Source organism: Petaurus breviceps, unplaced genomic scaffold (genome assembly GCF_028583685.1).
Source record: "Petaurus breviceps papuanus isolate PSGF00001 unplaced genomic scaffold, PetGlider_PUasm1.0 181, whole genome shotgun sequence".
NCBI classification, from domain to species: domain Eukaryota; kingdom Metazoa; phylum Chordata; class Mammalia; order Diprotodontia; family Petauridae; genus Petaurus; species Petaurus breviceps.
In genome coordinates, this window is record NW_027185784.1 from 24,153,761 (window position 1) to 24,177,187 (window position 23,427).

Genomic DNA, 23,427 nt, shown 5'->3' on the forward strand with positions numbered 1-23,427 from the left:
GTGAATGTGTGTATATATATTTACAGGTATACACAGATAGAGGGCACGGGACCAATTTAATAGGAAGGGATGATACTTAAAAGGTGAAATTAAGAGGTGAGAGAGGAATATAATGAGAAGAGATGGGGAGAAGAGGATGAGAGGGGGATGATGGAAGGGAGGGCAGGCTGGGGGGAGGGAAGTTGGAAGCACCCACTTTTGAAAAGGGACAGGATCAAAGTAGAGAATAGAACAAGTGGGAGATGGGATAGGAGGGAGGGAAATATAGTCAGTCTTTTACAATATATCTACTATGTTAATGTTTTGCATTAGCTACACACGTACAACCTATACTGAACTGCTTATCTTCGCAGTAAGGGTGGGTGTCAAGGGAGGAAGGGAATGAATCTGGAATTCAAAGTTTTAAAATCAAATGTTTAAATATATATATACACACACACACACACACACACACATACTACTATTAATACTATTTTACACGTAATTGGGAAATAAGATATACAGGCACTGGGGCATAGAGATTCACCATGCCCTACTGGAAAAGTTGAAAGGGGTATGGGAGAAAATATGGGAGAGATCAGACTGGAGGAGGGGACATCCTGTGGGACTGCTATTTTAAGGTGGTGGGTAGGGAAAAAATGGGGAGAAAATTTGTAACTCAAAATCTGGCGGAAATGAATGATGTAAATCAGAAGGTAATAAAGCATTTGAAAAATCAAGAAAAAATATTTTTTTAAAAAAATTCCCTTTCTTTTTAAGGCCACTCTCTAAGAATAGCCTGCTATTGAATTAAATTATCTGAAATGTGGGAAAACTGATTCAAAGTTGTCCACTGTTTCACTGTAAATCAGGACTCCAGTTTTTCCCTTTCACACAGATTCTAATATTGTATTTTTCCTTCGTTTTTCTTCCTTCTTTCTTTTCTTTGTTTCTTTCTTTCTTTCTTTCTCTTCCTTCCTTTCTTGCTTCCTTCCTTCTTTCCTTTTTAGTTTTCAACTTCACTTTTATAAGATTTTGAGTTCTAAATTTTTTTCTCACTCCCTTCAACCCCCCACTTCCCAAAATGGCAAACAATCTGATATAGGCTATATATGTACAATCATATTAAACATATCTCCATATTAGTCATGTTGTGAAAGAAGAATTAAAACAGAAGAGAAAAACCATGAGAAAGAAAAAATATAGAAATAAAAAGAGGAAGACAGTATGCTTTGATCTGCAAAAAAAAAAACTTTCTGAAATTAAAATTTTAGATCAGTATTTTAAAAGGTCTAACACATATAGCATTTTCTAAAGCATGGAATAGTTTTCCAGAGTTTTTTTTGGAGTATTATAATTATCTGCTTCAAAAAGAAATCAGAACATTAATATTCATTTAGGTAACTGTTTCTACTCTTACCTCTATTGAACGAATTACTTTAGAGAGTTCTTTTATGAGATGTCCTGGTCTAACATTATCTGGAATTTCAAAGGCATGTTCTGATACCAGCTGCATTTAGATAAACAAACAAAAATAAAAGTTAGTGCCTCTTAAAAGTACTCAGGCAAATTAATGTCCAACATACTTACTTCCTGCATTCTATAAGTTTTATAAGCAATATGATGTGATATAAAGAGCAACATACTTAAAAAGGCCTGGGTTCAAATTCTGGTTCTTACATGTTAGCTGTGACAATGGGCAAGGTAATTTTACTCTGGCAAGCATCAAGTCCTTCTTGTATAAAATTGTAATGATAACATTCATACTGTCTGCCTCAAAGGATCACTGTAATCCAAGTGTTCTGTAAATATTAAAGTGCTATCCTTATTAACTTCATCCTAAGTACTGATAACTTTGCTCATTTTCTAAGTTTTCTATTCATATGTAATAGGCAACAGCATGTATAGTACAGAAAGTTTTCCTTTGGACACCAGAAGCCCAGGGTTCACATACTTCCTCTAGAATTTACTGGTCATGTGAACAGGAGCAAATCAGTTTAACTGAGCAAGTAAATTTACTTTTTGAACTTTGGTTTCTTCAGATGTAAAATAGTTATTGTAGAACCCATAGTACTCATCTCCTCAGGCTGATGTGAAAATCAAATGAGATGATAAAGGAAAGCCTTAAAGCCTCCAAAGACCACATGAATAGACACTGAATTCTCTTAGTAATGCTGGTCTCAGGGTCCACACAAAAGATGAAATCAATCTAGTAACTACGTACTCTTGTTTACTTAAACAACTGAAATTCTCTGAAATGGAATCAAAGATACACTCTTCTTTTACTTGATTCTATACTGTAGTTAATTGAATAATTACGGGAAGGCTCTATTGTTACATTTAAAAACAAAATCCTACTTTACCAAAATCATTTGTTTAAAATTCTAACTACTACAAACTAACAAATGAAGACATTAATAAGCTTAACTTTTATTTCAATTCACACAGATATATACTGAAATAATCTTAGTTCTTCAATAGGAGTTCTAATATGAATAATGGAGGAAATTTGCCTTTTTTTCTCCTTCCTCAATAAAAACCAAGTTACAAAAGATTAACTCGCCAGTGGAAAAGAACCACCCACCTGTGAGTTATTACATAGGATTATTATCTAAGTAGAGCCTACATACAGTAGGCACTTAATAAATGCTTGTTGCCTCAACTATAAAACTACAAAACTAACCTGCATATGAGATGTAGCAGGGAATCAAGTATACTCAACTTGAAGTCAGGAAGTTCTGGCTTCAAATCTAAACCCCAAACTGAACAGTGTTGTAAAAATGGACAAGTCATTTGATTTCTCTGAACCAGTTTCCTTATGGATAAAAAGGGGATAATAAAACCTGTCATACCTACCTTTCTGGTCTGTTATGAGGATTAAATGGAATAATAGATGTAAAACACTTTGAAAACTTTCAAGTGCTATATAAATGGTTATTATAGTCACATTCAAATATCCACCTCTAAATATTAATTCCCTCCAAAAAGCACTCAATTATCCAAATAAATGGAATTATTTCCTTTCATCTTCCAGTAAAATCTTTTCCCCTGCAATTTCTCTGAAAATTAACAAGTGTCCTGAGAAATAGCTAAACAATGAATGTCATATAAAGAAATTCACTTTGAACATAACTTATGACACTTAATGTTGATATAATTTGTGTATTACTTCTTCAGAAAATACTATGTGAGGGGCGGCCAGGTAGCACAGCGAGTAAGAGCACCGGCTCCAGTGTTGAGAAGACCTGGAGATCGAATCCCGGGCTCAGACACTTAGCACCCACCCAGAAACACCTGGCTGTGTAACCTCGAGCAAGTTACTTAACCCCAATTGCTTAGGGGCGGGCAGGTGGCTCGGCGAGTAAGAACACTGGCACCAGTGTCGGGATGACCTGGATCAAGTCTGGGCCCAGATACTCAGCACCACACCCAGAAATAACTGGCCGTGTAATCTTGAGCAAGTTGCTTAACCCCAATTGCTTAAAAAAAAAAAAAAAGAAAATACTATGTGACATAGAATCTCACACTGTAATCATACTGCTATTTAACTTTTCAAGTGTTAATGAGTTCAATTAAGGTACTTCTTCTATTACTCTTGGCATTGGTACCCAATGAAGTACACAGGGCCTCCATCTCTTACTACTCGCTCACTCCCTGTATATCACTATTCACCTCTTATTTCTTCAATTCTACTTGTTATATATTATACCTCTTTTCACATGCAGTTCTGTCTGTAGCCTATTAATAAAGTATCTCCATTATCCTTTAAATAAAAAGTAATTCAAATTATTCTCAGAATCACTGATTTAAAGCTAGAAATGATCTGAGCTTAGAAGTCATCTAGTCATTCTCATTTTACAGATGAAGAACTCAGGTTCGGAAAGGCTAAGTGGCTTGCCCATGGCCATAAGGTTATTTAAGAAGGAAACATGCAATGGAGAGTTCAGGAAAGGTAACATGAGAGAAATAGCTCCTGAGGTGAATCTTGAGGAAAGTAGAGGATTCTAAGAGATCAATATAAAGAGGGAAGACACGCAGATGTAAGGAATAGCCTGTGCCATAGTTTGCCAAACTTCAAATCACTGGATATTAAATCAGTACAACTCCTGCATAAATATATTTTTTTCAATAAAAACAAAAGTCAGCAAGAGTAAGACTAACATGGTGAATCTGTCTCAACTGCTAATGACTGAAGCACAGCAACTATTTAAGAGGTTATTGAAAACCAGATCATATTTGAAGAGGCCACATCAACAAAGAGGAGCATCTGATAAGCCACCATCAACTAGGTCCTTCAAATTTCAAGGTGGGATATGAGTAGAATTATAACAGTGATAAGTTGAACTGTTCGTCATATATGAATGTGAAGAGCATAAATTCAATGTTAAAAAGTCATTGTGTAGGGGCGGCCAGGTAGCACAGCGAGTAAGAGCACCGGCCCCAGTGTCGGGATGACCTGGGATTTAATCCCGGGCTCAAACACTTAGCACCCACCCAGAAACACCTGGCCATGTAACCTTGAGCAAGTTACTTAACCCCAATTGCTTAAAAAAAAAAGTCATTGTAAGGAAATTTACAAGCACCATAATATATATAATATTTCTCAATACTCATTCATTTTGGTGAGTACAATTTAATAAGCTGATATTTTAGAACACTCCAAATTAAAAATTGTAGTAACTCCAGAACTGTTAAAGGTAAGTACCTGAAATTTTCAACAATCAAATTTAACTATCTCCAATTTTTTATTCTAACTTTTTAAAGTGAAGTAACATCACTTTGTGATAAATAAAATAACCAGTTCAAAAAGTAAATCTAGAATAGCTGAAACTAGTACAAAGATAAAAGACAATTTAGTTAAGAGAAACAAACACAAAGGAAAAAACCCACATTCAGAAAATACAAGCTACTTTATCACTAAGATTCATGAATTACTGTTACTGATGAACAGGAAAGACTATGGTCTGACCTGTAGTGCTCTACCAAATAAACTGAAATGACACCTTGAAAATGACTTATATCACTGTTACTCAAAATGAGAAATTTTCCAGAGAACCTGGTGCTTTTAAAAAGAAAAACCAAACTGTGTCATCAAACAAAATGTTCATGGAACTACTAAATATAAAAAGGCTAATTTGATACAAAAATTAGCCCTGTCTACAGATGCCAATATGGTTCAAAGGATGCATCATGAATTATATGTAAAGCAGCTCTAAACTGTTCCATCTGCAGACAATATGGTGGGAAGCAGAACTACCCATGTCTCTGAAGATCTTTTGAGTTTTGTTCTTTTTAAGCCTTCTGATGGCAATGCCACATCAAAAAAAAAAAGCCTTCCAAAATAATTGATGGATTTTTAATGAAAATAGTACAGATAAGCCTTGTGTTGCACTCTGCACTTGAGAAGTACAACCACTACCAAGACAGCCTGGAAACCTTGGGTGTACCCTGCTGCACTCTGGCCATCTTCCTGCCATGTTGCTACACATGTATATTCCTCTCCCTTGGTACCACTTACTCTGAAAACAGCAATTAAATCAAGGCCATCATTGCTGGAAAGGACAACTCAACTGCCATTCACCATCCCTATGACTTGGCAGACCAAAATTCCACCTTGGCCACCACTCTCCAACGTGTACTGTCTTGGCTTATTTAAATGAGTACCTTAAGGAGAGGGTGTCCTGCTTTTTCTATTTGTATTCCAATGCTTATTAGCACAGTACCTTGCACATAAGAAACATGAAATAAGTTTTCATTGCAATGTAAGTAATTTTTCATGCTATTCATGTCTATCTTCTCAGGAAAATGTTACAGTTCTCAAAGTCAGACAAGTCTGGTACTGTTGCATCTTCCACAGTAGCTACTACTGAGGCTCATCCATAGGCTCAGAGGATCATTGCCTTAAGAAACAGAAGAAATCTCAAGAGCCGTTTAGTCCAACCTCTTCAGTCTAGACAGAAAGAAGCCTGAGGAAGACAAGGTCAGAGAGCTTAAGTCACTTGTCCAGTCACACCAAGAGTATAACCAGGATCTGAAGCCAGATCCTTTGGTTCCTAATGCTGCTAGAGACTATCCTCTCTCTGACTTCAAATGCTTTGTTCCCTTACTTTGTCTATAATCTTGTCAAGGCTCCATCCATTTCCTGATCTGCTCTTCTTCCCAGTGCTATGAAAGTCATGGAATCCATGGGCTATGTCACCTATTCATGTACATAACTCCGTCTCAGTTGGGCTCTCACAACTGTACAGATACCCTTTAATTCTCCCTTGATTGAATCTTGTCACACTTTTCCAGTGACTATTTAAATCTTCTCTCCTCAAACCCCCTTCAATCCTTCCTCTCAGCCAAAGACTGTCTCCTACTTTACTGAGAAAATAGAAGCAATGCTCTCCATCTTCACATCTCAAAATTCCTCTAAAATTATTTAGGATCCTCTCCTAATTGTTCCAGTGTCTGTACAAAAGGTCACCCTCCTCTTTGGCAAGTGCAGATCCTCTAGTCTTTCTCTTCCTCCTTCTCCATTAATTAGTCCCTTTCCCACTGCCTACAAACTTTAATGTAAGCTCCTTGAAGCTAAGGATCATTTTTCCATTTTATCTTTATACTCCTAATATCTAACACAGTGTTGTATAAATAGTAGGCATTTAACAAATGTTTACTGAGCTGAAACATGGAAGACAGTTCTTGCTTTACATAAATTCACATTATACAAACTTCACTTTACATAAAGAATTCTAAGACACTGGCATTCCAGAAAAAAAACAACCTTATACAACACTGTGCTCTCTCAATCTTACTCCTGCCCTTCCTGCCCCATCCTGCCCTATTAAAGCAAGAACTGTCTGTACACAATAAACAAACTGATACTTTCTGGTAGAGGATCCCTAGAAGGATAACCCGCCAATCACAACTCCACCCCATACCTCAAGGCATTTCTCTGAAGAACCAATCTTTGATGAGTGGAAAGCTGGAAATTTCAATCCAAGGGATTACAGATTATGCAAGTATTTGTATTTTATTTGTCCTAATGTATCATAAGACTTCATTTTAGTGACATTCATAGCAAACTCATACTTGAACCCTGTGCTCTATCTCTGCTACTAGATCTCATGCCATGGGTTTAACATTCCTATTCTACTATATGTCCAAAATATATATAAATTACTTTTTCCCCTTCATGATTCTCTTGCAAGTCCTCAAGCAGAAGCTGGAGGTTGTTACAACAGGGATTCTTTTCATGTATGTGTTGTACAAAGGTCAAACAAAGCCCCCACCCTCACCCCCATTCCCAAATTCAGTGATTCTGTGAACACAGGTTGATTTCAGATACAGATTTAGGACATATCTTAAATTCCTTAAATAAAAGCAAACGTTAGTGTGTATGTGTGTGTGTATACGCACACACACACACACAGACAAACAGACACACACACACACACAAACACACATAGACAATGACAAACAATGTTTATCAAGAAAGTTTGATTTTTCTTTCTCCTGACAGCCCAGGTTTTGTTGAAGATTCACACTTAAAGCATTCACACCTTAATCAATTTAGCTGATGAAAAATAAAATAATCATTAGAACTACAAAGAAAATAGCTTACTTCTTTTTTCATCCATAATTTTAAAGCAGTATGCAATGCCTTGACTCCCTGCACTAAGTAATTTGGAGGCTGGAAACCATCTTCTCTCAATTCTGGAAAATAAAAGGAATAAAAGCAGCAATTTAGGTATTTTATGGGTATAACAGTAAAAGCATTTTAGAACCAAACTAGCAGTTAAATAATGGAATTTTTTTGTAGAGCCAAAAAACAATAAACAAAAGACATAGACATTTGGAAGATAGCTAAACAACAGCTATGGTAGTGATCTAAATAGTGTTATACCATAAGAAATTACAAATATGAAAAATTCAGAGAAACAAGGGGACACTTGTATAGAGTGACAGAACAAAGAAAGAACTAAGAAAACAATATATATATATATATGACAACAAGAATGCAAATGAAAACAATACTAAAAGATTAAATTCAAATCCTGGTTTCAAGGGACATATCACAAAAACATTCCCAGGAGGAGGAGGACAATAATTATGGAATGTTGCAAAAGCTGTCTGGGGTGGATGCGGTGACAATTTGGTTTACTTAACTTTTTTTGTTACAAGAAAGGCTTCTACTGTAGGAGGAAAGAAAAGGAGTGCTACTGGGAAATAATAATGATGTTAAGTACTAATAAAACATTTTTAAAATGTTAAATAAAAGGAATGTTTGGGTTTAAGGAAAGGCTATACACTCATTGGGAAACAAAGCAAAATGCATTTTCTGAAAAGAACCCACACTTTCCCTCTTCTGTGTCATTCTATTCTCCATGCCTGGAATGCCCCTCTCCTCAAATCCACAATCTTTTCTGAAATCTTATCTATCCTTCAATGTCCACTTTAAATGCCACCTCTTTCAAGAAGCTCTCACTTGTCTAAAATCCCATGGAACTCAGAACCTCATCAGGGTACATACTTTATTTTATGGTTATGGTCATTTTTTCTTTTCTTTAAATTATGAATTTGACATATATCAACACACATGAATATTTCCATGCACAATTACATATACAGGGAACAGAAAAAGTACTGCATAGTAATCATGAGCTTCCATCACATATGGCTTATTTTTTAAAGTACATAATAAATTTAATAATGTAGTACCAATACTGCCTATATTTATGTCTTATTTTTCTCTCCCCAGCATAGTGCTTGATAACATATCAAGTTTTTAATATTTGTTAAATGAATTTTGTAATTAGAAATATTTGGGAATTTTAAATGAGTATAAAAAATATGGATATCTTAAAATAGTATGCAGTTGATACTCAACTAGCCAAACTAACAAAGGCAGAACAGTAAAAACAGAAATAGGATATGAGGCAACAAGAATATAGGAAAAACAGCCTGACCTCATTTAAAGGCTAGCTAAAAATGAAGGAAATTGTATTGGTTTATTTTGAAATTTGCTCTCATATATACACTACAACTTAGCTGTGTGTGAAAACAAGGCCTCAAAAAATTGTTTTTTCTTATGACCTTAGTAGAGTCAGACAGGCAAGGTCACTGCAACATGACTGGAAGAAGCTCTGTTAAGATACAACCTTGTGGGGTGGCTGGATGGCACAGTGAATAGAGCACCAGCCCTGGAGTCGGGAGGACCTGACTTCAAATCCAGCCTCAGACACTTAACACTTACTAGCCATGTGACCTTGGGCAAGTCACTTAACCCCAATTGCCCTGCCTTCCCCTCTCCAAAGAGAAAAAAAAAAAGATACAACTTTGACAGATACCTGCTAAACACACTGATTACACCAAGAAGTCAAAGTTATGCTTTTTAACTTCTAGAACTAATGCTATTAAATTAGTCTTAGATTTTCTTTATGAAGTCATAGCTACTCGGTCTGCTCACAAAGCCTCTTCACCACATTTGCCCTACTGCCCAGAAAACAGCCTGATGTACTCCCCACCCTTGCCCAAAGTACATGCACAAAGAAAGGGGGAAAATAATGTGTGATCAGATGAGTTTTATAATTTTATAGCATGTAAGATATCCTGGAAGTAATGTTCTTTTTTATTCCTGTTATGTGATGATGGAAAGACAAAGCACTAAAATATTTTTGTCTCGTCTCCTTTCAGTTGATCTCTGTTCTATAGGAAATAATAGCTTTCAGAAGTAAAATATATTCATTAATATCATTTAAAGAGAAATTAATTTTTTTACTTGACTGATGAGGAAATTAGACAAAAAATTAAATTGGAAACAATAATACTACACTAACACAAATGAAATAAGAAAGAAAAAATAACTATAACTAAACTAATAAGAAACAAATTTTACCAAACAGTTTTTCTTAGATGATAAAATATAAAGCATGAAATGGTCAACTTTTAATATTCCATGGTAAAAAAATAATTTCTTGCTGTCAGGAAGTTACAATTATCAACTTTTTAAAACACTAATGTTTAAAAAAATAAATCTCGAAAAAGTTTAGGGAAGATGCAACTCAAAAGGCTGACTTTTGAGAAGTTCTCTGTTCGCCATGAGATAGCATTAAAAGCAAGTGAGGTTCACAAAGAAATAATTACCTTTCAAAGTTTCCAGTAGATTTTTGGCTACAAACCAACATATGGCTTCAAAGAAAGGGAATTTGAAAAGATCAGGTGTTTTTAGCCTTTTCTCCATCTCGTAACACCTAAATAAATAATGTTTAAGGAATTATAATTACTTAATTATAATTAATATTAAACTAGATATATTTACCCAACTGATACAATGTTGAGAAAAATAAAATAGGCAGGCCATGAGATACAAGACAAAGTACTATAAAGTCAAACCTTAACAAGACCACATTTGGACAAAACTGAACTGTGATCTTATCCAGGTAATGGGCTTATCAAGTTTGACTGTTGAACTTGTAAGGAAAAAGGTGGACTTCATAAAACTAGGATACAAACCCAATGTGTGATCTTTTAACAGATGGAATTTTATCAGGATTCCACTGTAATAAATAAAAACAATATGTTTAGAAAACAGCTCCACATGCTGGCAACAAGTAAAATAGGTGTTCAGGCAACAATCCTGACTTTGGGTTGCTCTTTTTAGCACCATGTTGCACACTTGAGTCTGGCCAACCTTTAAATCGTCTTGCTCATTCAATAACTGCCAAAATAGTACGTGAATGGTTTAAAGGTATTTAAATTTGGGCAGATCTTAATTTTTTCAGCTCCTGATATTAATTTTTTCTTGAAGAACTGAAATACACTGAGATCTGCTCCAGACAAAATTGTTGAATTAATTTTTAAAAGCCTAAAAAAAATTCCTATTTAGTTCCCAGATCCTGCTCTCCATTGATTTCACTTTAACATATGCTGGATGGTTATCTTTTTTTAAAAGCTTGAAGAATGTCCTACTCGAGAAAGGAAAAAATATATTCCTTTAAATACTAACAAGACCAACCTGAGCTGCATGCCAATATTAAGATTATGCAGAAAGTTTCCTCCAAAAGCCATACAGTCCTGAGATGTAAGCACAGCATGAATCCACCCTGAAATGACAAGACATATCAGTATGAAGCAAAATAGGTGTGAGATCAACCAGTAAAATAATTATAAGTAGTTAATGGATAAGCATCTCCTACCAATAACATAGTCTGTTAAATGTAAAATGTAAATGATCTACTTAATGATAAATTATATTATAAAGGTCCAAATATAAGAGAAGGGATTTTATTTTTTAAATACAAATTGTTGCAGATTAAAAGACTATGCTTGGAGTTAAATTAAATATTTTGTGAAATGAGGAAAACAAAATTGGTTATAAGAGTTCCAGGTATTATTAAAGTAGCAATTCAGTGACCTCAAGAAAGTTCTGAAATGTTTTAGTGCCCCAGGCAGGGGAAGAAGCAGCTCCACCCAGGATTTAGAAACTCTGCACTACAGATATTCACCTGAAAAAGTTCTGGAAAAGCTGAAATTATAAGGTGAATCTGACTTTTTATAGTAATATTATAATAGGGAAATGGCTGATATTCAATTTTTAAAATAAATAATTATAAACACTTAATATAAAGGACTTAGTTTTATAGTCAATCCCAAGGGGGTCAAAAACAGGAAAAATCTGCATGTATACAAAAGTAGTAATAGCAGCACTTTGTGGAAGCAAAGAACAAGAAACAAAGAGTGTGCCAATCAACTGGGAAATGACTGAACATATTGTGGCATATGAGTAGAAAGAGAGTTGGACTTGGAGTCAGGAAGATGTGGATTCAGATTCTACCACAGATATTGACTAGCTGTGTGGCCCTGGACAATCACTTAACTTCTAGGAACTTCAGTTTCCTCCTCTGCAACATCGAAGGTCTCTTCTAGCTCACAATCAATGATCTTCAATATGTCCAAAACTGAACTCATTATCTTTTCCTAAAAAACCTTCCCCTCAGGGGTGGCTAGGTGGTGCAGTGAATGGAGCACCAGCACGGGAGTCAGAACGACCTGAATTCAAATCCAGCCTCAGACACTTAACACAAAAACTAGCCGTGTGACCTTGGGCAAGTCCCTTAACCCCAACTGCCCTCCAAAAAGCAAAAAAAAAAAAAACCTTCCCCTCTTCCAAACTTCCTCATTTCCATCAAAGGGCATCACTATCCTTCCCATCTCCAAGGGTCCATAACCTAAGTTTTCATTCTCAACTTCTCCCTTGTCAAATCTTGCTGTGTCTACTTCCAAAACACCCCTCCCTGTTATTTCCATTCACATATCTATCAACTTTCATCTAAATACCAGCAATAGCACCCTCACTGGTCTTCAACCTCAAGCCTCTCATCACTGGGGGATACACTACAAAAATGCTACCAAATCGATTTTCTTAAGTGGAGATCTGACCACATCACTCATTTCAATAAATTCCAATGGCTTCCTACTGTCTCTAGGATAAAAGGAAGTCCCTCTTCTATATTCTGTGATTTAGCCAACATGGTCTTCTTCTCCTTCCTCAGGATACATGACATGTGACCTTTTCCTGGCACTTTCTCCTTACTTCTGCCTCTCAGAATTCCAATCTTTCTTTAAGATAAAGAACAAACACCACCTTTTGCATAAAGCTTTTTGTGATTCCTCAATCACTATGGCTCTCCCTTTCTAAATGATATTATAGTTGACTAGTTTGTATGTATTTATATTGTTTCACTTCATATTTATGCCATGTACTTGTCTCTCCCACGGGAATAAAAGTTTCTTGGGTATAGGGATTATTTCATTCTTCAAATTTGTATCCTAGGGCCTAGACAGGGCATTTCACAAAGCAAGTACTCAATAAATACTTGCTGACTGATTGAAGAATTCAAGAAACTTAGGATGACTTGTATGAACTGATGCAAAGTAATAGAAGACTCAAAAGAACAATTTACACAATAACCACAATAATGTAAAGGAAAACAACAATGAAAGACATTAGACCTCTGATCTACCTCCTGATTCCCCAGAGGGCTGTTAAGTACTGTTAAGTACACAGTATACCTCCCCTCTCTTGCCACAGAGGTTCTATGTAAAGCAGTCCAAGAAAGATAACATAAATAATTTAAAACTAACATAAATAATTTAAAACTCATCATTTCTTAACTACCACATTTGATAGGCTTTCCTCAATCTCTTTCTAGACCAAAGGTTCTTAACCTAGGGCCCACAGACTCCCAAGGAGTTCATGGATAACTCTAAGGGGGTCCATGTACTTGAATAGGAAAAAAATGACCTTATTTTCACTAACCTCTAACTGAAATTTGGCATTTCTTTCAATTATGAATGAACAAACATGACTATGAGAAGGGGTCCATGATAGAAAAAAAAGTGGAACTGCTCTAAACCATCCTGCATTATTTGATTCTAATGAACACCCTCTCCTATTGGATACTGTTTCCCCTTCCTTCTGGGTTTTCAGGACATTCCTCTCTTTTATATGACGACTCCTCAGTGTTCTTTGCTAACTCTATATTCCTATCATGACATATCAATTGACAACTGTCTGCCAGTCTACCCCTAAGCTCTATGTGTCCCCTTCTCTTTTCTCTTTATGCTCTCTCATTTGGTAACCTTATCAACTTCCATGGGGTCCATTATCATTTTTATGAAGATGACACCCAAATCTATATATCCAGTCTTGGTCTGTCTCCTGAGTTCTAGTCCTAACCATCTATAATTACCTTTTAGATATTTCCAACAAGATGTCTTATAAGCATCTCAAATTCATTATGTCTAAAACAAAACTCATTGTTGTTCCCTATTATTGCCAAGGGCACAACTAACCTCCAAGTCACCCAGGTTTCCAAATGTGATGTCACTAACTAATCAGTTTCCAAATTGTATCATTTCTTTCTCTACAACATCTCTTATATCAGTCCCCTTCTCTCCATTCATACAACCACCACTTTGGTTCAGGCCCTCATCATCTCTCACCTAGACTACTACAGTAGACTCTTATTTGATTACCCTGTCTAAAATTGTTCCCCACTCCAATTTATCCTTTCGCACAACTATCAAAGTGATTTTCCTAAAGTGCAGGTATGACCATGTCAATCACCAACTGATGAACTCTAGTGACTCCTTATTACATGAAGATCAAATACTGCCTGCCATATAGTAGGTGCTTAATAAGAGTTGATTGACTGATTCTACCACTTGGAATCCCTGGTTTCCTTTAAGACGCAACTCAAACACCACCTTCTCCATGAAACATTTCCTGACCCTATGAGTTACTAATGCTTTCTATCCACAAACTATATATAATCTGCACACATTTACATATACACATATTGCTTCACTCTTTAGAAGGTAAGTGCCTTCACAGGAAGATTAAATGGAAAGTTTAATGGTGCTGTCCTGAGGAATAGGAGATGACAGCCAGTGGTGTTGGGGTGGAAAGAATGTTTGCTACTTGATTAAATTCATTTTTATGCAATAATAATAATGAGGATGATAACAGCTTAAATTTACACAGGGCTTACTATGTGCCAGGCACTGTGAACCTTTTGTTTTATTATGTGCCTTTTGCTTTGGGGAAAAAAAAAAAAGAAAAAAGTCAGCTTCTTAAAGACAGGGACTATGTTACTTCTCTGTCTTTGTATTTTCAAAACTTAGCCTCCTACATAGGAGGCACTTAATTCTGACTGGCTGATTAAATATTATAGTCCTGAATGTGCTTATCTATTATAATTTGACCAGTGCTAAAATGACTGAAACTAAGACCAATAACATGCTTAGAGTTATACTGAAGTGTATTAGAAGAATATAAGCTTGAGGCGGCTAGGTGGCGCAGTGAATAGAGCACCACCAGCCTTGGAGTCAGGAGGGCCTGGGTTCGGTTCTGGCCTCAGACACTTAACACAAAAATTAGCTGTGTGACCTTGGGCAAGTCATTTAACCCCAATTGCCCTCCAAAAAAAAAAAATATATATATATAAGCTCAATGACTCAAAAGCATGGTGTGCTACCCAAAACCTTACACTGCATTTGAGAAATAAGGCTTCTAGAACAAGTGATTTAATAGCCTCAATGTATTCTAAAAGCTGATCAGAACATAGCAAGATTATGTACTAGTCTTACTGCCCAGATTTTATAAAGTTACACTGACAAGCTAGAAAGGTACACAAAGGAGAGTAAATTTTAACTATATCATACTGAAGGAACTTGGGATGTTTATCATGGATATGAGAAGACTTTGGGGGAAGGAAACATGATAACTGACTAGTCACAAATATTTAGCTATAGCTCAAAAAATACTTAAAGAGCCACAGTGCACTCTTCAGATCCTGGTTACGTCTGGCTGCAGAATTCCATGTTCCTCTACAACAACTGAGAGAAAACAGAAACACACTTACAGGCACTAGTGAGTGCACTGACTCTGTGAAGAAAATGACCTTCATGACATGCCTGTTTCTACTGGGGGAAACTTATTACTGCATGTTCTAATTTTTTAATATAATATTTAACATTATTTGAAAACAAATATCTCTCTATATATACACAGTTACATACTGAATATTATAAATTACAATGATATATGGTTGTGGTAAGTCTAGAAGGGTATCAGGTAGAACTCATAATTAAATCAGGAAGAGCATGGCTGGATTTGACAGTTAGCCCTTGGACCAGACTGAAATGAATTAAATAAGCTTTAAGGAATCAAGCTATCTGCTCTAAAGGCTACTAATGAGGTTAGACCTAGAGTCTCTGACCATACTGATATGGCTTCCCTGGTTTCCTGGGCCCATAAGGGCAGAAAAAGGCCTACCCACATGGAATCAGTGCCCTTCAAACCTGATGGACATCTGAAGATCATGAGAGTAATCTTGCCTTGCTGACCAGACATTTTTCTATATGGAGACTGGGAAGGGTGGACAAATGTAGTGCCTACCCAAACTAAAAGCTAAAGTATCTTGTTTTGTGAATATTCTTTTTTATGTTATGGCTAAGGAAAGCTCTTTTTGTTAAACTGAATGACTAAGGGCTTCATTTCATTTATGACATCAAACCTGAATCAAACGTAATGAGTGCCAAAGCCAATCTATAGCTAGATGAGTTACCTCTGCTCTATAAATCTTTTTTTTTTTTTTAAGCAATTGGGGTTAAGCAACTTGCTCAAGGTTACACGGCCAGTTATTATTTCTGGGTGTGGTGCTGAGTATCTGAGCCCGGATTTGATCCAGGTCATCCCGACACTGGAGCCGATGCTCCCAATTTTTGCTCTGTAATCTGTCACTCTGTGCATTTATATTGTCTTATTTTTATGTTACTTTACTTATAAGCTCCTATTGAAAAATCAACTTTGGCTGATTAAGGAGAAAGGGATGTGTCCACACTTAGACCAAGAAAGACAAAAGCGACATAGTGCCACTAGAGGATTGGTGTGATTGTGGCAGTAACTATTCCCCTAGTTCCCATTCAATTTCAATTTTATTTATATACCAGGCTACCTCCCATGCTATACCAAATTGTGGGATCCCAAGATCCCAAAGCTAAACATTTACTATGTTCCCATTACATACAATGGCACTCAGCTAGGCCTAAGGATACCAAGATAATTTCTACATAGAACCTGCTCTCAAGACACTTAGAGCTTGATGAGATGAAAGAAATATACAGAACAGTCAAGATCCAAGAGAGGAATGACATAAATGCCAAGAAGTGGTAGAGGCAGGCTGCTCAGAGAACCAAGGCACAGAGGCAGTACACGGGCTTTGGAAGAGCACAGATTAAGCTAAGGGAGAGCCAAGTTCCTTTTAGGTGGGATAACAATGCAGACAGGCCACCGGAGCAAATAGCTAACGCGTGTAGGAAAGGGTTTTACTGAAGGGCCATGGTCCAAGACTGGGTAGATTGAAAACAAGACCAAAATAGCTTACAACTAATGAGCTAAGGCTTATTAGAGAGGTGAATACTGAGAAATGACTGCATTTTAGAGTTAGCAGGCACCCTAGAGGTGATTTAGTCCAGTGCTCATGTGATAGAGTAGAGAACTGAGGTTCAGTGAGAACTGCACAATGTAACCTAGAAAAAAAGTCAGAACCACGTAATTCAACTCCTCAGTGAGGGGACCAACACTCATACTAGGAGAAGTGACCTGCATGACCTAAGACATGCAGTTAATAAGTAGTGGAACCAAGCCTAGCATCTGGGTCTTATGAATCCTTCCTACTCTCTCTCTAACATACCAAGGTGTGACTTGTCCAGAGTTACACATCCAGTTGGAAGGAGTCACAATTAGAAATGAAGTCTCCTTATTCCCAGTCCAATGGTTTTTCTAGGACAGAACTAGAAGTCACCTGTGATCATTAACAGCTTCCTTCCTACGACCCTCCTTTACAAATTCCTTGGCCGCTGATCTTGATATACTTCTACAAGCCTATCTATGCTCTACCTAGATTAAAACCTGAATGATCTTCAAGTCAAACTTTAGGCCCCCAACCCTGAAGTCAAATTTACAAAAAAATCATCAATGAACTGGGATGAGTCACATGCTTCCTTTGCCACAATATCTTTCTTCTCCCCCAAATCCCCACCTCTTCATCCCCTAAAAGATCTCTGTACCAGTGATGACCATTGTCCACATTCCATCTGAGCCTGAACCAGGAACACAGCAGAGATGACCAAGAAGAGGTGGAGAGTCAGGTTTGGTCTACATTCATCTCTTCTAAATGCTTACTGTTCAAGGCATCCAATGCCCCTTCTCTAAAAAGAAGGTGGGCAGAGACACAAAAGCTATAGTTATATAATGCTTTGTGTTCCATAACTGCAAAGAGCTACCGCAAACAAGAAGGTAGTGATACTCAAGAGTTGCCATCCTAGTCAGGCAACTACAGAATCAGAGAGCCACACAAAGCACCAACTCCACATCCCAAGCTCACCCACCTGACACCTGTTCCTAACTGTACAGGTAAGGCCAGTGACCAACATACCATGTCCATTTCAGGGTCTTGGTACCTAGTATAATGTGAATATTATAGACCCAGGTTCTTCTCTGCAGAATTAGGACCAGTCAGAGTTTGGGAATGACAAAGGATGGTACTGAAACACAGCACCAGGATTAGTGAGTATTATATGTGGAGCCCTCAGCAGGGTACCAGAGGCAAATTCCAGGCTGAGGCCATAAGAGGCTAAGTTTATTCATGTCATTACAAAACTTTAAAGAAAGACTCTTTGCTTGAATAACTATAAATCAACTGTGGAGGGGGAAAAAAACTTACCTGTTGGAACAAATAGGGTGTGCCCTTGCTTCACAACACACTTATAGCATTTATCCACTTTTTCACCAAAGTACACTTCACTTTGGGTGACAGATGAACTCCAGGATTCATAGAGTGCTAAATTTTCATCTGTTGGTTTTATCAAATAAAAAATCTTCTCACCCTATGAAAAGAAAAGAGGAAACATACAGCCTAAAAACCAGCCTAAGTTAATCCAAATATTCATTACAGAGAACAAAATTAGATATTCTAATCCTTTTTTTAAGCATAGAAAAGCATATTTCAAGGGGCGACTAGGTGGCACAGTGAATATAGCACCAGCCCTGGGGTCAGGAGGACCTGAGTTCAAGGCCAGCTTCAGACACTTAACACTTACTAGCCATGTGACCTTGGGCAAGTCACTTAACCCCAATGGCCCTTCCAAAAAGCAAATTTCAAACACTTAATCAATAGCTGCTAACCCATATGAGCTTCTTCAAAGCTACTGCAACCATTCCCAAATAGATACAATAAGAAGTAAAACCAGGACTAAGTCTTTGATACAAAAATATCATCAGTAAGTATAGTTTTCCAGGATTTTCACAAGCAGCAGTCCTAAACACTGTCAGTGAATTTAAGGTTGATTTCAATTTCAAGGAACTACAACCCTATCGTACAGAATATGTCATATGTATATATCTAGCTATGATTGCGTATGCCACTGAGTCTCTGCCATTTCTAACAGAGGTCACTGGCTTAGAGACAATAACTTTTGGTTCTTGTGGGCAGACTAAAGCAACAAACAAAAACACTCGGGCAACAGGTCAAAAGCAGGATACTACAGAATACTTAGTGGATTCAGGAGAAAAAAAAAACTAAATAGGGAATGACTCCAGGTTTAAAATTGAGTCAGTTTGCCAAAAGAAAGAAAGAGATATTTTAATGGGCAGTCCAGCCCTACCCCATAGGAGGAACAGGTCTGACCCTGCTCTGGGCAATGAGGCAATTATTCCAACATTACACCCAACAACAAGAGGAGAAAAAAAAAGGAGCTGACAGTTTTGGTTTGGGAAGAATGGGGTAAAAAAAGACTAGTATATAGGGTTGGAATGCCATCAAAAAACACCTGAGGCATCAGGTAGTACTGAAGAGATTTGTGGTAAGCCAAAAAGGATTTAAGTGGAGGCTGCCAGATTGGGAGTCAAGAATCCCAGGTCTGAAGGTCTAAGTCTACTAAATGTGGCAAAGGGTAAAGTACTTAACCTATTTTTCCTATTATCTCATTGATAAAATAAACTTCACCAGTCAATGTAAGCCCTTCTAGTTCTTTAGGTACATTTCAAATAAGTGACAAAACAAAACAGAATCACAGAACCTCAGTTAAAACTAACTCAGAGGCCATCTATTCCAATCCATATCTGAATGACAATCTCATTGCCTCCCACCAAAGAGCTCATCTAGTCTTTGTTTCAAGACCCATCATGAGTATTCCAGTACTTTGCAAGGCAGCTCATCCCATTTTTAAAAATCTCTAAGTTTTCCCCAACTGTTTACAAGGAAACCCCTAGCCATAATTTCAAAGACTTTTTTCTACAGTGCCATTAAATCCTCAATGACTATTCTTTTGGAATGGCCATTCCCTCAGTTCTAAATTTACCTAAACAGATAATTATCTGGTTCTCATTTATCCATACTGTCTACAGGGAAAGCATGATAGACTTGTCAATACTCTGAAAAAGCTAGCATTTTCAAGTCTGAGACCTTGTTTTAAAAAATAAAGAAATAAATGAGATCACTCTGGCAAAACTTTCTAATTAGATTATCTGATTCAAGTCCACCCCTACTCTAATTCACCTACCATGGATTTCCCTAAAGTACAGGTCTAACCATGTTACTTCAAAAATATAGTCATCAGGGTGGCATTTAAAACTGTTCAAAACCTGGCCCTTTCCTATCTTTCAACTGTCCTAAGACATTACTTTTCTCTCACCTACTTGGTGCTCCTCACAAAGGACACCCATCTCATCTCTGTACCTTTCCTCAGCTGTCCCCAGCGCGTAAAGCACTCCTCCTTCTTATCTTGTATTTCTGGGATCCTTGGCTTCCTCCAAGGCCCAATGCCAGTACCACAATCTACAGGAAGCTTTTTCCAGTGCCCACAGCTGCTCTCCTTCCTTTTTAGGTCTATTTTCCATCTACCCTACATCATCTTTGTATGTGTTGTGTCCTCCATTAAAATGTAGGCTATTTGTGGGCAGGGATTGATTTTGGTTTTTTTTTTTTTTTGTATTCCTGGCACATACTAAGTACTTGCTAATTGATTAGTAACCTGTTTATAATGAATGATACTGGCTCTTTGTAATCACCACTATTTTTTCTTAACATTTATTTACCATCCCTTTTATATTACATTCTAGAATTTACTGGGATTCTCTCTTTTTATTTTAACTAAACTAACTTCCTTCCTTCTCTAGTCCAATGACTGAGACTGAACCAAGAACACAACAAAAGAAAGCCCCACTTATTGTAACAGATAACCAGGAAGAGGTAGAGAGTCTCCTTAATCTTTCAAATACCATTGTTAGAGAATTAGTAATCTTATCTGTCAGTATTTTAGGGTATGGGTCACTTGGACCTAGCATCAAAGTCCCTTAAAACTTTAAGAATTAATACAAGAGAGTTTACTACAGGTGACTTTATAATCTTAGTAAAGAAGAAAGCCTGGTCATTTGAGGGAAAGGAAGGATGTGGAAAGGAACTGAAAGTGAGGACAAAGTGTGAAAAAAGCTGCTAGAGAGAGTAGGATAAGGAATATATCAGAAAATAATAAAAGTAGGAGATAGTTAAAGTTAGATAACATGAATCTTTAGTGGAGTCCATTCACAACTGGATACATCCTTGTTCCACCTGAGATGGAAAAAAATGTAACCTGAAAAAAAGGAAAAAGAAGACACATAGGAAAAACATGCTTTTCAAGGAAAGATGAGATGATGAACTTTCTATTCCATCCATTGGCTTATTTCCTAATTTTTCTTCTCAGTCTAGGCAAATGAAAAACAATTTATTTGGTATCATTAAATGACTCTATTAAGTAAGTAGGAGACATATTGTTAAAGAGGACTAAAATAGCAATGTCCCTCTGCAAAGCAAAGAAATTCTACTCCATACAAATATTTGAAATGTCAAGGAACATTTAGAGTGCATGCCACCCATCCTCACCCAGAGAACATGGTACCAGACTGAAGTGCCACCAAAGTCAATGTGAAAGTCTGTATAGCTGTCTTGAACTCCCATCAAACAATATTTCTGAACAAATGGCTTAGGGAAGACTGAATCATCTGGCCAGTAATTTTCCACCCAAGAAAGTTTTCGGGCAATATCAGGAACTTCCACCAATTCTGACATCCTTTAAAAAAGAAACATAAAATTGAAAACTTATCAACAATAATGTCCCTCCCCGGCAAACAACTCTAAATAATCTGACCTCAAATATAACGACAGTTATTATCAAACTTTAAAAGAAATTACTTTAAAAATTTTTATACTGCTCAAAAGCAAAACTTGTAACATCACCATTGCAAAATTTTTGAAGACTGTGCTTATTACCATACTCAGTTTACCATTAAATTACACTTCACCCCCATTAGCAACCCCTAAACAAAACTGTCTAAAACTACTCACTTTGTGTCTGAAAACTCGAGGCTGATTACATTTAACACCTTTGGACGGTTAGGATTCATGAAGTATTTAACATAGTTGTGAAGCTTCATTTTGCTGTCTGCCTGCCTTGCCACATCAATGACATCTATTACTTTGTCACCACCTATGGAAAGAAATTACAATCTCATTTTGAGGAAGGAATTACCAAAAAATGCTTAAAATACATATAAAAGTCTGAATTAATTTGGGCTGACAACTAAGTTTTCCATACAACTTTGTAACACTAACAAGGGCATTTTCTAGGTTTTGATTTTTTAAATCAAACTAAATACCTTTTTGCTACTAATTAATGTTATATATAAAACTACTTCCATCTATTATAAGATATTCCATATGCTCATACTTTCAAGCTTAAAATTTATAACCAGAAAAGCAACACACACACAGAGAAGGGGGGGGAAACTCTTAGATTTCTTTACAAAGACTGGCCAAAATGGTGTTGTATAATGAAAAGATCAATGGATTTGGAGTCAGAGAATTTGATTTGAATTCTGGCTCTGCCACTAGATTACATGAACTCTCTGGGCTTCAGTTTCCTCATCTGCACAATGGAGGGATAGGACTATATCACCACTAAGGTCCTTTCCAATTCTAGATCAGTTTCTTCATCAATAAAATGAAATTGTATCTGATGGCTTCTAAAGGCTTTCTCTAGCTCTAAAGTTCTATGATTCCAAGTCTGTAAGTTCCAAAGAGAGAGATTTGCCTACATCCCCTAGTTAATGCACTAAGATTATACAAAGACAGGGTGGCTAGGTGGCTCAGTGAATAGAGCACTGGCCCTGGAGTCAGGAAGACCTGAGTTCAAATCCAGCCTCAGACACTTAACACTTACCAGCTGTGTGACCTTGGGCAAGTCACTTAACCCCAACTGCCCTGCCCCCCCCTCCAAAAAGGAAAAAAAAAAGATTATACAATCAAAAAATGCTATATATACATGGCATGTGATCCTGCTGAATCATTCACTACTGAGTATACATCTAACTTTAAAAAATTTTAATAGTATCTTCTCTTTAACAGGGTCCTTTAAAGAAAAGATAACTGGATGATGAAAGGTGGTTCTTCCCATTGAGAGAGGTGACTAGATTAAAACAGATACTAAAATATACTGTGCATTTCACAACTTGGTTGTAAAACTGGGCTTGTTAAAGAGAAAGAATAAAGCAGCACTTTAGAAGGTCTGGTAAGGAAGTCCACAAAAGACCTATTTCTTCTGCCTCAATTCTGTCTTCCATTCTGCAAGTCAACAAGCATTTATCGGGTGTATATTATGGGCTAGGTGTATATGTGCGTGTGTGTGTGTGTGTGTGTGTGTGTGTGTGTACACACACATATACACCTAGACCATTGTATGCATGCATGTATGTGCTTGTATATGTATGTGCACATATGTATTATCTATGTATATATGTATATTATAATGACCTAAGATACTAAATTTAATAAACCTATCCTATATAAAAATTCTTATCTA

At 36.7% G+C, this 23,427-nt stretch overlaps 1 protein-coding gene across 2 annotated transcripts in view; it reads right to left on the reverse strand.

The window, feature by feature from the left end:
* KDM7A (lysine demethylase 7A) overlaps window positions 1-23,427 on the reverse strand; it is a 107,249-nt gene that overhangs the window by 32,271 nt on the left and 51,551 nt on the right. For both annotated transcript variants that reach the window (XM_069087349.1, XM_069087350.1), the window contains exons 5-11: window positions 21,915-22,056; window positions 21,453-21,639; window positions 18,255-18,417; window positions 10,979-11,066; window positions 10,108-10,214; window positions 7,586-7,677; window positions 1,400-1,489 (exon numbers count right to left, since the gene is read on the reverse strand). In XM_069087349.1, the coding sequence (XP_068943450.1) occupies window positions 1,400-1,489; window positions 7,586-7,677; window positions 10,108-10,214; window positions 10,979-11,066; window positions 18,255-18,417; window positions 21,453-21,639; window positions 21,915-22,056 (869 nt within the window). The remainder of the gene's footprint in view (window positions 1-1,399; window positions 1,490-7,585; window positions 7,678-10,107; window positions 10,215-10,978; window positions 11,067-18,254; window positions 18,418-21,452; window positions 21,640-21,914; window positions 22,057-23,427) is intronic.